The sequence below is a fragment of the Sebastes umbrosus genome, chromosome 5 (genome assembly GCF_015220745.1).
Source record: "Sebastes umbrosus isolate fSebUmb1 chromosome 5, fSebUmb1.pri, whole genome shotgun sequence".
Classification (NCBI taxonomy): domain Eukaryota; kingdom Metazoa; phylum Chordata; class Actinopteri; order Perciformes; family Sebastidae; genus Sebastes; species Sebastes umbrosus.
This window is the reverse complement of record NC_051273.1, coordinates 405,311-419,023: the sequence shown is the minus strand read 5'-3', so window position 1 is coordinate 419,023 and position 13,713 is coordinate 405,311. Positions and strand designations below refer to the sequence as shown.

Here is a 13,713-nt window from a genome sequence, read left to right as displayed (position 1 = left end):
CAACTCCCAGACGTGGTGGCAACCTGTCAATCAGCAGGTAGCCCCGCCCTAAAGCATCCCCTGCTTTATGGTCTATCTGACTCTAAACGGGACCATCATTTACTAAATGAACATCATGCTGTATTGAAGAAGACTTGAAACATAAACTCATGTTTACAATGTTTACTGAGGTCATAAATCAAGTGAGAAGTAGAAGCTCATTTTCTATCAGACTTCTATACAACCAGAGGAGTCGCCCCCTGCTGGCTGGTAGAAAGAACGCAGGTTTAAGACTCTTCACCATCGGCTTCACTTCTCAGACCCGGAGGTTGAGGTGTGACCTGATTAGGCGTCGCGACCCGTGTGATCCCATCACTAGATGGTCTCTGCTTCTGTCAGTGTGGCTGCAAACTCTAAATGCTTTTAGATTTCCCTGTATGTGGTCTTAACTTGTTGAGACGTGCAGAAACCCTGACACACCTCTACCTCCTGCCCGGGAGGAGGACCACCAGGGTAACAGGGACTAACGACTCTCCGGCTACGTGTGCCGGGCTCGGCCAATCGCAGCGCTGATAAGGGAAGTCGTGCCTGGAAATGCACTCAGACATGACTGGAATAGAGAAGCTTCTGTTGCCAGGCACCCAGAGCGGGGTCTCCTAGCAACAGCACCAGCTGCTTTGGGGAGCCGGTGCTGAGCGAGTGCCTATCAGCAGCCGGCTGGGGAGCCGGTTACTCACCTAATACACACAACTGTGACCGAGCGGTTACCTAAATAACACAGATATTCACCAGCAGCAGACCGAGAGTCATGATTTACACCCAGCAGTGTGTAGAAGGAGAGGAAGGAGACATCCTGATGAAGAGCACGGCGGCTACCTTTTTATCAGACTGAGATTATGAGGCTGGCGCCCTCCCTCAGTGATGTGTGTCTGCAGCAGTCTGACCTTCACTGTCACCGTGGCGGGTCCATTTTACAATAACGTAACGACAGCTTCGGCTCCGTATCTCCTCTAATGGACATCTGGAAGACAATCTGACTGTACTCTGTCCAAAGGAGACAGAACAGTCTGAGGTCACTGCAACATTAGATAACATTTATGTTGAACAGGAACAGCAAGGTGGCGTCACAGCACATCCAGTAATAACACATAAATAAGAATAATGTGGGGAGATATGAACTGTTTTGACTGCTAAATAGATTCTTTACTTATAGGATCACACTGAGGAGAATAAACACCTACATGTGTAACATTCAGGGGGATCTATCAGCACACATATGATATCAATAACTAGGTTTTCATTAAACATTAAACAAAATGAAGGTGAAGGATGAAGGTAGCACAGTTTATAGTCTAAGTATATAGTATATAAGTCTAATGCAGTGAGGGCCAAAGAGACAATGTACTACGGAGTATTAGGGCCACATTGAGGGAAACAACATCTGAGATTTACACAATAAAGTCAGAATATTACGAGAAAAAAAACTTGTAATATAACGAGAATAAAGTCATAACTTTACGAGATATAAGTCGTAATATTACGAGATTAAAGTTGTAACTTTACGAGAAAAAAAGTTGTAATATTACGAGAAAAAAGTCACAATATTACGAGAATAAAGTCGTAACTTTACGAGAAAAAAATCTGAATATTATGAGAATAAAGTCGGAACTTTACGAGAAAAAAAGTTGTATCTTTACGAGAAAAAAAGTCGTAAAATTATGAGAATAAAGTCATAACTTTCCGAGAAAAAAATCGGAATATTAAGAGAATAAAGTCATAACTTTACGAGAAAAAAGTCGTAATATTACGAGAATAAAGTCGGAACTTTACGAGAAAAAAAGTCGTGATATTACGAGAAAAAAGTCGGAACTTTACGAGAAAAAAAGTTGTATCTTTACGAGAAAAAAAGTCGTAAAATTATGAGAATAAAGTCATAACTTTACGAGAAAAAAAACGGAATATTAAGAGAATAAAGTCATAACTTTATGAGAAAAAAGTCGTAATATTACGAGAATAAAGTCATAACTTTACGAGAAAAAAATTGGAATATTACAAGAATAAAATCGGAACTTTATGAGAAAAAAAGTCGTAATATTACGAGAAAAAAGTCACAATATTACGAGAATAAAGTCGGAACTTTACGAGAAAAAAGAAAATAACATGTAAAATTACTACTTTATAATATTCTGACTTTTTTCTCTAAATCTCAGATTGATTTTTTTTCCTCAATGTGGTCCTAATACTCCGTCGTACCGTCGTACCATAGACCTACAACAATGATCAATAAAAATGAAAATGTAAACAAAAAACAGTTATTCATTTCCACTTTTATAAATCCCCAGGAGAGGAGCTAAAGAGACGCAGGTTGCTGACCCCTGGCTTAAACAAACCGCTAACAGTAATAGCGCTATGCTGAAGAGCTGCTGTGTAGCTGGTTGCACCAACAATAAATCCAAAAACACTGATCTCTGATCTGTTCCTCTGTCACGTCCTAAAGAAGATCTGCCAACGGCGTTACTAAGGTTTAGCACGCGGCGGCTCACGTTACCTGAGTCTTGTAAAGGAAGGAGTGAGAGGAGGGGAACTCAGCTGGTTGCAATCTGCAACCAGACCACTATGATGTCACTAAATCCTCCACACTGTCCCTTTAAGGAACAGCTGATAACAGCCGACTCTGATGTGTTCACAGGTCTGACGGGGAACATCCTGAACTCCATATCAGCAGCTGGATTTGAGATCTCAGCGCTTCAGATGGTAAAACTTTAACACACGATTCTCCCGTCCTTTCAGATATACTACAGCGTGCTCATCTTCCCATCATGCATCTGTAGCTCTCCTCATGTCACCAGTATGTGCACCATATTGACTGTGTGACCTCATCAGTGACCTTCTGCATACAGTGACCTCTCACACATACAGACGTGATGCATTCTGGGCCGCAGGACAGAAATAAATCAATCAGTGTTTGTTTTATGTCCCGCGGAGCGTAAATGGGAATAAAAGAAAACAAAAGCATATTAACAATTCATGCAGCGTCGTCGTTCTCAGGATGTGATTTCACAGCCTCGATGCTCCTAATGCAGGAATGATTTAGAGCTAATGGAGCCGATGTCACGATTCAGAGCCACAAACACTCAGAGAAGGATTTCCATTTGATTAAGGACTTCCATATTCCATTACATGAACGTCTGGACACTTTATAGCTCTGATTTTAATCCACAATGTACAATATTAGTCATTGTGTTTCATATTTATTCTCATTATAATCTACTAAAGTTCTTCCTCGTCATCAGTGTTTTGGTTCATTTCGTAAAAAGAAAAAAGGTGTTTTTGACATTTTGGGGGATCTATTAGCAGAATTGGAATATGATATTAATAACTATGTTTTCATTAGTGTAAAATCAGCTGAAACTAAGAGTGGTTGTGTTTCCGTTAGCTTGTAGCATTGTAGTTCCACCACGGCAGACTGACGTCACTAACATCCGCCGCCGTTGCATCATAATGACGGAGCTTCTAGTGAAAGAGCAGTCGGGTTCTCTGAACACCACGTTGTCTTTTCCTGAGTCCTTCTGAATCCTCCTTCTCATCTTTCCTTGACCTCATGACGTTTTCAACCAGGTCAAGGAGAAGTGGTTAGGAAAAGACGTTAGGACGTAATTTTTTGACTTTTCGACCGCAGCCCGAGACCTCTGTTGCTCCTAAAACTGGGTTATTATGGTATGGATGACCTCTGAGCGAGGCTAACGCCGTTACCAGGGTTTAACACCCGGCGACTCACGTTACCTCAGTCTTGTAAAGGGAGGCGTGAGAGGAGGGGAAATCAGCTGGTTGCAATCTGCAACCAGACCACTATGATGTCACTAAATCCTGCACACTGCTCCTTTAAGTAAAGAGGTCAAAGTGACAGTATGGTTGACATGTTGTTCTACCCGATGCTGTCATCATTTCAAGTGTTAATTGTTGTTTTTCACGAGTAATGTTTGTTCGTCCCAGTTCAACGTGGACCGGGCCAACGCAGAAGAGTTCTATGAAGTTTATAAAGGAGTCGTCACAGAGTACCCTGTGAGTATACACAGTAAATACTACTCTGTTGTACCAGCATACAAGTACCTGCATCATACTTCTGTCAGCTGTTACAACTGTTACTTGGTAATGATCAGTGTTGTGTATATATATTATTATTATTATTATTAATCAGTGTGATATTGACTTCCTGTCTGCCTTCAGAGCATGGTGACCGAGCTGTGTTCTGGACCCTGTATGGTTCTGGAGATCCACGGCACCGACACACCGCAGTCGTTCAGGGAGTTCTGCGGGCCGGCCGATCCAGTGAGTCAAACTATATTTAATATTAGATATTACATTAGAAGCCTGTCTGACGAGATGTCAAACGTTTGGTTCAATGTGAACATGTATATATCATCCATCATTCTCCTGTTGGATTCAGTTTATAAAACAACAATCAATCGATAGTCGATCGATTAAAATATACAATCACGATTAATCACACATTTTTTTATCTGTTCTAAATGAACCTTAAAGTGAGATTAGTCAAGTATTTAATCCTCTTATCAACATGGGAGTGGACTAATATGCTGCTTTATGCAAATGTATGTATATATTTATTATTGTAAATCAATTAACACAAATCAATGACAGATATTGTCCAGAAACCCTCACAGGTACTGCATTTAGCATAAGCGTTATTTAACCTCCTTCACAACAAGCTAGTATGACATGGTTGGTACCGATGGATTCATCAGGTTTTTCTCTGACATTTTTTTCGAACATTTTTCCAACTTTTTTTTCGGATAACTTTCGGACATTTTTCTGACTTTTTTTCTAAATTTTTCTGACTTTTTTTCTACATTTTTCTGACTTTTTTTCAACTTTTTTTTCGGGTAACTTTCGGACATTTTTCTGACTTTTTTTTCGAAATTTTTCTGACTTTTTTTAACTTTTTTTTCGGGTAACTTTCGGACATTTTTCTGACTTTTTTTTCGACATTTTTCTGACTTTTTCGGATTTTTTTTTCTGACAAAAAACCCTCACACATTCACTGATCTGGAGGTCAGAGGTCAAGGGACCCCTTTGAAAAAGATCATGACAGTTTTTCCTCTCCAACATTTAGCGTAAGTTTGGAGCGTTATTTAACCTCCTTCATGACCAGCTAGTCTGACCTGGTTGGTACCGATGAATTCATCAGGTTTTATAGTTTCATATGATACCAGGATCTTCACTCTAGCTTTAAAACTGTCCCGCTACAACCTAAAGATCACAAGTTGTGTTAATGTGTTATTGTCCTTTATGTGTGACAGTAGAGACAGTCAGTGTATGTGTCTCTCTGTCTGAGCCGGCTAAATCTACGGAGTTTAGTTTCTACTGAGTGATCTCAGTCTGGTGGTCGACTTCGTCATTAAACTGGCAGCTGGACGCCAGGCGACCACGGAGCCTCTGATTTAGATTAGAAGCTCTGATTGGTTCAGAGTTAATCACATGAAATAAGTAAAACACACGTTGGTGTTCCTGAATCACAAAATAACCCGACGATGAACTGGAGGACGAAGTCTCAGCCCTCAGCTCAGGGTGTGTTGTAGTGTGTGTGTGTGTTATAGTGTGTTATAGTGTGTGTGTAGTGTGTGTGTAGTGTGTGTGTAGTGTGGAAGCAGCGCTGCAGGGCTGTGCTGGTTCGTGATGTGAACTCTAATGAGCGACTACACACCTTCAACAGTCCAGCGGTTCAGTTCATATCGTCCATCATGACTCAGCTGGTTCACACTGATCTCTCTCTCTCTCTCTCTCTCTCTCTCTCTCTCTCTCTCTCTCTCTCTCTCTCTCTCTTTATATCTCCTCATTGTAATATCTTTCATTATTTTAGTCTTTGTTGTTTGTTGCTTCCTGTCCGTCGTCATGGTTACTGTCAGGATGTTACTGACGCTGCAGCCTCGGAGCAGGAAACGTTAGTTAGTTAACGGTTAGTTAACTGATTTCCAGGTCACATGACTCTCTACATCACAGCTCATTGAGGACAAAATAATTCAACCTTTATTTATTTATTTGAGGTATTTCATTAGTTCCCTTCTTCAGATCTGCCTCCAGTCGGGTTTATTACGAGTAACACTTTAATGCAACTAGAAGACATGTTGTGTTGATTTTGTTGCCCGCTGTGGACGAAGGCAGTCGTGTTTTCCCAGAATGAAGACTACATTTCCCATGAGCACCGACGCCTCGTGTCGTAAAGATCTCCATCTGGTAGCTCGTGCATTTTGTTTTGGAAGCGAGTGAAAGAAAGATGCAACTTCTTCTTCTACTGTTCTTCAGCTTTGTTTTAGCCGCCGACGCAAAATTCATATTTTAATGAAATACCACGTCTTGAAAAGTATTTGATAAATAAAATAGAAATACTTCATACCAGTCTGAGAAGATGTTTCTCTCTATCTGACCAACGTTGACTCCCGTCCTCTACCTCGGTCCCTTTCAGCTTTGTTTTGTTCTTCAATCACTTTTCTTCTTCTTCTCTTTGCTGATCCCGCCCAGTATCGGCCATAACCACCAAATATAACGTCATAAATATAACGTCATAAATATAACGCTTCCTCTCAACTGGCTAACGTACGACTCACTGCCAAACTCTGCCTGTGATAACGTCAACAGGCTCTTCCTGTCTGTCTTAAATCATTGTGTCTGAGTTGTCGGAGAATCCGACCCGATGACAGACATTAAGAAGAACTACAGACGGGTCCATGTTTACTTCCTGTCAGCTGACGTCCTTCACTCTGCAACAGGAATGTTTAGGACTGTGAAACGGTGGATTCGTTCTGTTTTCACTCCTCTTCTTCCTCCATTAAAACCTCCCTGATTGCTTCAGACTCCGGTGACTAACTGGGAGGTGGACCAGTTTCATAACTCCGTGACCTCCGTGACCTCAGACTTCTGAGTTGCTTCTTTTGGTATTTTTGGGGGGGAGAGCTGTTTCTTTTGGTATTTTTGGGGGGGAGAGTTGCTTCTTTTGGTCTTGTTTCTTTAGCCCTGGTGGCTTGTTTCTCTGGTAACAGACTAATCTAACATCAGCTCTGCTACTCGTTGGGCGGAGGAGATGAATATAAAGTGACGGCAGCTGCACTGAGAGATAAAACGTTAGTGGACCAGATCAGCGTGTTGGAGTCGAGGTCAGCGGCGGGTCAGCAGTGTAACTCCGTTCTGTTCAGTTGTCAGAGGACAGCACACGTTCTTCTTGTCTGAAGACATTCCAGACGTCAGTATCAGGCCGACCGGTCGGACTGGACAAACACCGTCTGGACGTTCATTAACGGAGGAGGATCAACTGTTTGAGGCTCATTGATTCATTCCAGTTAAAGCTGATCTATAAACAACACATGACTCCGTTACGTCACCTCAGACACACGTTATCACGTCACATCACATTCACTCTGAATGTTCCCTCACAGAAGACATGTGAAGACATGTGAAGACATGTGAAGACATGTGAAGACGTGTGAAGACATGTGAAGACATGTGAAGACATGTGAAGACGTGTGAAGACATGTGAAGACGTGTGAAGACACGTGAAGACATGTGAAGACACATGAAGACATGAAGACATGTGAAGACATGTGAAGACATGTGAAGACATGTGAAGACATGTGAAGACATGTGAAGACGTGAAGACACGTGAAGACACGTGAAGACACGTGAAGACATGTGAAGACATGTGAAGACACGTGAAGACACGTGAAGACACGTGAAGACATGAAGACACGTGAAGACATGTGAAGACATGTGAAGACATATGAAGACATGTGAAGCTTTAACTCAACCTCATATATATTATAAATATATTATCAACAGCGTCTCATCGACTGCGTCCTGAGATCCTTGTCGATCCAACAGGTCTGAACTTCCTGTCACACGAAGCAGAGAAACCTGTCGTGCATCATGTTGGTTAAAAATATTCTCTTCTTATTGATTTCTGACCGTCTGCGTGATGTGTTTGTGGAAACAGATATGAGCTGTTCCTGGAGGCCACGGGGCTAAATTTAGTGTCCTGTAAGACTCCAGAGATCATCTGAGGAGAACAGAGAGATCCATATGATCCTATTACACCAGTTAATGCTCCTTTATAAAGAATAATACAGTTAGTTGGTGATTAAACGGTTGTAACTAGATATCATCGCTCCTCTTAAACTCTGTCACAGACAGTCAGACAACGTTTCCACAGAGATTTCATTTGAGCCTGATTGGGAGATTTTTATATTCATATTTTATTAACATATAAACAAGCCTTTGAGTTCATCAATAATAACATATGCAAAGTTTAATTTAATTTAATTTAATTTAATTACTTTTATTAATTTGTGATGAAGACTTGTGTTGTATGGAGGACAGAAGCTGCCCAAATAAATAAATTAAAAAATAAATGACTCAATAAATAAATTAATATGCCATTAAATGTACCAAAAAATAATATTACAAATGAATATAGGCATTAATGAATTAATTGATAAAAATGTGACATAAATATGATGATATATATGTTTTAATTGTGTTCTTTATGTATTTACTTTCCTATTTAATTTCCCTTTCATTTATTTTTATGTTATTTTGTTTTAAAATTTATTTATTTTAAAATTTATATTTATTTATTTATGTATTTATTTAATTATTTTTTATACATTTTTAAATGTATTTACTTATTTTAAAATGTATGTATTTATTTAATAATTTATGTATTATTTTTTTCATTTTCATTTTACCACTTATTTATTTATTGATTTACCCAAAGTATTATTACTGTATTAATTTCTTTATATTATTTGGATTAAGATGCTTTCATGTCTGGCATGTTCTTCAGTAATGAGAATAGAGCTGAAACAGTTTTAATATTATTTTTTGGGTACATTTAATGGCATATTTATTTATTTATCAAGTGATTTATTTATTTATTTATTGTTTTGACAGCTTTCGTCCTTTATAGTGTTACTCTGATTTTTTTATTTTATACAAGCCTGTTTTTATTATTATTATTATTATTATTATGTGGAGATGCCACTTTTATTCTGCTGCTTAATTGTTAAAAAGACATAATAATCCTTGTGATGTGTACTTTAGTGAAGTTCAAACACATTTCTGGAGTTTTATATAAAATCAGAGTCAACCAAAAACATTAGTATAGAGTCAGGAGGAGTATTTAATATTTAATATTTAGTATTTAGTATTAAGTATTTAGTATTTAGTTCCCCTTCAGTAGCAGGTTACTGTGTGTTCTGTATTTGTATGTTTGTAGTTGGTTAGAGCAGAACGCTTTAATAACACAGTGACTGCAGTGAGCCTTTTAAAAGAAGCCATGTTGTCCCAGAATGCCTCTGTGCAGCGGCGGCGGGACTAGTATCACCAGCTTCAGTAAATCTCCTCCAGTATCACCACCTTCAGTAGATCTCCTCTAGTATCACCAGCTTCAGTAAATCTCCTCCAGTATCACCACCTTCAGTAGATCTCCTCTAGTATCACCAGCTTCAGTAGATCTCCTCCAGTATCACCAGCTTCAGTAGATCTCCTCCAGTATCACCAGCTTCAGTAGATCTCCTCCAGTATCACCAGCTTCAGTAGATCTCCTCTAGTATCACCAGCTTCAGTAGATCTCCTCCAGTATCACCAGCTTCAGTAAATCTCCTCCAGTATCACCACCTTCAGTAGATCTCCTCTAGTATCACCAGCTTCAGTAGATCTCCTCTAGTATCACCAGCTTCAGTAGATCTCCTCTAGTATCACCAGCTTCAGTAGATCTCCTCTAGTATCACCAGCTTCAGTAGATCTCCTCCAGTATCACCAGCTTCAGTAGATCTCCTCTAGTATCACCAGCTTCAGTAGATCTCCTCTAGTATCACCAGCTTCAGTAAATCTCCTCCAGTATCACCACCTTCAGTAGATCTCCTCTAGTATCACCAGCTTCAGTAGATCTCCTCTAGTATCTCCAGCTTCAGTAGATCTCCTCTAGTATCACCAGCTTCAGTAGATCTCCTCCAGTATCACCAGCTTCAGTAGATCTCCTCCAGTATCACCAGCTTCAGTAGATCTCCTCTAGTATCACCAGCTTCAGTAGATCTCCTCCAGTATCACCAGCTTCAGTAGATCTCCTCTAGTATCACCAGCTACTTTTAGCCCGACGTGATGTTTTTCCTAAACCTAACTGCGGACATTACTGTGGTTTTGTTGCTTGGCGTAAAAATGACATGAAATAAGCCTAAAATGCGTCGTCATGACACGAGGAGGAATGTTCCTGTAATGTACGAGTTAAAACTGAGACCTCCACAACCTAAAGATCCCGAGCTGCCGAGGGAATCGGAGGTATTTGAGGAGTTGGGAGTGAGACCGGATTGCTTCAGAAACCTCTGGGTGACGTCACGGAGACTAGTCCGTGTTTCATACCATCGATGTGTCGACCCGGCTGCTCCATCTGGACCCAACGGACCTGTTAAAGCAGAACGTCTAGCATAGTGTCTCCTCTATTACAGCATCACTATATACGTCATATTCTGTTGACATTCCTGTGGAGCGAGACGTCGTCTGGGTGGATTCATTCATTATTGACGTGTGGTGTCGTCCCCCCCTCCCCCGATGGCGGACCTTGTGGGAGGGTTGGTTTTCCTGGAGGCACCAGGAGCAGCGAAGGGCTCCGACCTTGAGAGACGAGATAGAACCGGCACTCCAGATAAAGACGTGCCTGCTGGGTAACGTGAGCGATGAAAGGCAGAGCGTGGCGTCTCCATGATGAAGTACTGATGAGAGGATGTTTAGAGGTAGTAGTTTTAGAGCAAAGCTTAGTGGAGAGGACGACGTAGTTCAGTAGAGCTGAAGGAGCAGTACCTCTATTACCTGAAGGAGTAGTACCTCTACTACCTGAAGGAGTAGTACCTCTATTACCTGAAGGAGCAGTACCTCTATTACCTGAAGGAGTAGTACCTCTACTACCTGAAGGAGTAGTACCTCTATTACCTGAAGGAGCAGTACCTCTATTACCTGAAGGAGTAGTACCTCTACTACCTGAAGGAGTAGTACCTCTATTACCTGAAGGAGCAGTACCTCTATTACCTGAAGGAGCAGTACCTCTATTACCTGAAGGAGTAGTACCTCTATTACCTGAAGGAGCAGTACCTCTATTACCTGAAGGAGTAGTACCTCTACTACCTGAAGGAGTAGTACCTCTATTACCTGAAGGAGCAGTACCTCTATTACCTGAAGGAGTAGTACCTCTATTACCTGAAGGAGTAGTACCTCTATTACCTGAAGGAGCAGTACCTCTACTACCTGAAGGAGCAGTACCTCTACTACCTGAAGGAGCAGTACCTCTATTACCTGAAGGAGCAGTACCTCTATTACCTGAAGGAGCAGTACCTCTACTACCTGAAGGAGCAGTACCTCTATTACCTGAAGGAGCAGTACCTCTATTACCTGAAGGAGCAGTACCTCTATTACCTGAAGGAGCAGTACCTCTACTACCTGAAGGAGCAGTACCTCTATTACCTGAAGGAGCAGTACCTCTACTACCTGAAGGAGCAGTACCTCTACTACCTGAAGGAGCAGTACCTCTATTACCTGAAGGAGCAGTACCTCTATTACCTGAAGGAGCAGTACCTCTATTACCTGAAGGAGCAGTACCTCTACTACCTGTTGCAGACTGAGATTACACTAAACAGGAAGTAGCGGTCGTCTGGAGTCCCACAGCTCCGTGAGGAAAAGGTTTGCTGAGTTTAGTCACTTCCTGTTCTGGGTCACATGTTCAGCTGCTGAGTAATCAGAGTCAGTCACGACAGGAAGTTCAGTTTCATCACTCTGAAACATGTTGATCACTCTGAGCTGAATGCAGTATTCAGATCCTCTACTGCAGTACAAGTACTAATACCACACTGTGATATAAATACTCAGTTACTTACAGTACAAGTCCTGCATTCAAAATGTTACTTAAGTAAAAGTAACTAAGTATAATCAGTAACGTGTAGTTAAAGTAACTAAGTATAATCAGTAACGTGTAGTTATAGTAACTAAGTATAATCAGTAACGTGTAGTTATAGTAACTAAGTATAATCAGTAACGTGTAGTTAAAGTAACTAAGTATAATCAGTAACGTGTAGTTAAAGTAACTAAGTATAATCAGTAACGTGTAGTTAAAGTAACTAAGTATAATCAGTAACGTGTAGTTATAGTAACTAAGTATAATCAGTAACGTGTAGTTATAGTAACTAAGTATAATCAGTAACGTGTAGTTAAAGTAACTAAGTATAATCAGTAACGTGTAGTTATAGTAACTAAGTATAATCAGTAACGTGTAGTTATAGTAACTAAGTATAATCAGTAACGTGTAGTTAAAGTAGTAAAAGAAAAAACCCAACGCAGAAAATAACTTAAACTTTTATCAAAATAGTTGCTGATTAATTTTCTGTTAATTTAATTTTCTTATTTTTAATTTTAGTACTTATTATATACATTATATATTATATTATATTATATATTACATATTATTTTATTTCCTATGTTCATATATAAGAGCGACTGTAATGCCCCGGATCAATAAAGTATTTCTGATTTCTGACTAATTGATTAATTGACTAATAGTTTCAGCTGTATATATATATATATGTATATATATATATACATATATATATATAAACTGCCTGAGAGTTTAATTTATAACAACATATTTTATGGATGATGGATGAATATTTTATAAACTCTTGATATGTTTAGTGTTTAATATGAATCTGTAAAGTAACTAAAGCTGTCAGATTAATGTAGTGGAGTAGAAGTACTCACAGTACTCATAGTACTTGACTTCAGTACTAGTAGTAAATGTACTCACAGTACTCATAATACTTGACGTACAGTACTAGTAGTAAATGTACACACAGTACTCGTAGTACTTGACGTACAGTACTAGTAGTAAATGTACACACAGTACTCGTAGTACTTGACGTACAGTACTAGTAGTAAATGTACTCACAGTACTCGTAGTACTTGACGTACAGTACTAGTAGTAAATGTACACACAGTACTCGTAGTACTTGACGTACAGTACTAGTAGTAAATGTACTCACAGTACTCGTAGTACTTGACGTACAGTACTAGTAGTAAATGTACACACAGTACTCGTAGTACTTGACGTACAGTACTAGTAAATGTACTCACAGTACTCGTAGTACTTGACGTACAGTACTAGTAGTACATGTACTCACAGTACTCGTAGTACTTGACGTACAGTACTAGTAAATGTACTCAGTATTCGTAGTACTTGTCGTACAGTACTAGTAGTAAATGTACTCACAGTACTCGTAGTACTTGACGTACAGTACTAGTAAATGTACTCACAGTACTCGTAGTACTTGACGTACAGTACTAGTAGTACATGTACTCACAGTACTTGTAGTACTTGACGTACAGTACTAGTAGTAAATGTACTCACAGTACTCGTAGTACTTGACGTACAGTACTAGTAGTAAATGTACTCACAGTACTCGTAGTACTTGACGTACAGTACTAGTAAATGTACTCAGTATTCGTAGTACTTGTCGTACAGTACTAGTAGTAAATGTACTCACAGTACTCGTAGTACTTGAGGTACAGTACTAGTAAATGTACTCACAGTACTCGTAGTACTTGACGTACAGTACTAGTAGTAAATGTACTCACAGTACTCGTAGTACTTGAGGTACAGTACTAGTAAATGTACTCACAGTACTCGTA

General features: G+C 39.7%; 1 protein-coding gene across 1 annotated transcript in view; it reads left to right on the top strand.

Moving 5' to 3' along the window:
* The window catches only part of nme7 (NME/NM23 family member 7), a 33,596-nt gene that overhangs the window by 17,915 nt on the left and 1,968 nt on the right, over positions 1–13,713 (top strand). Inside the window, exons 8-10 of the mRNA XM_037769403.1 lie at positions 2,669–2,733; positions 3,973–4,041; positions 4,207–4,308. Coding sequence (XP_037625331.1) covers positions 2,669–2,733; positions 3,973–4,041; positions 4,207–4,308 — 236 coding nt within the window. The remainder of the gene's footprint in view (positions 1–2,668; positions 2,734–3,972; positions 4,042–4,206; positions 4,309–13,713) is intronic.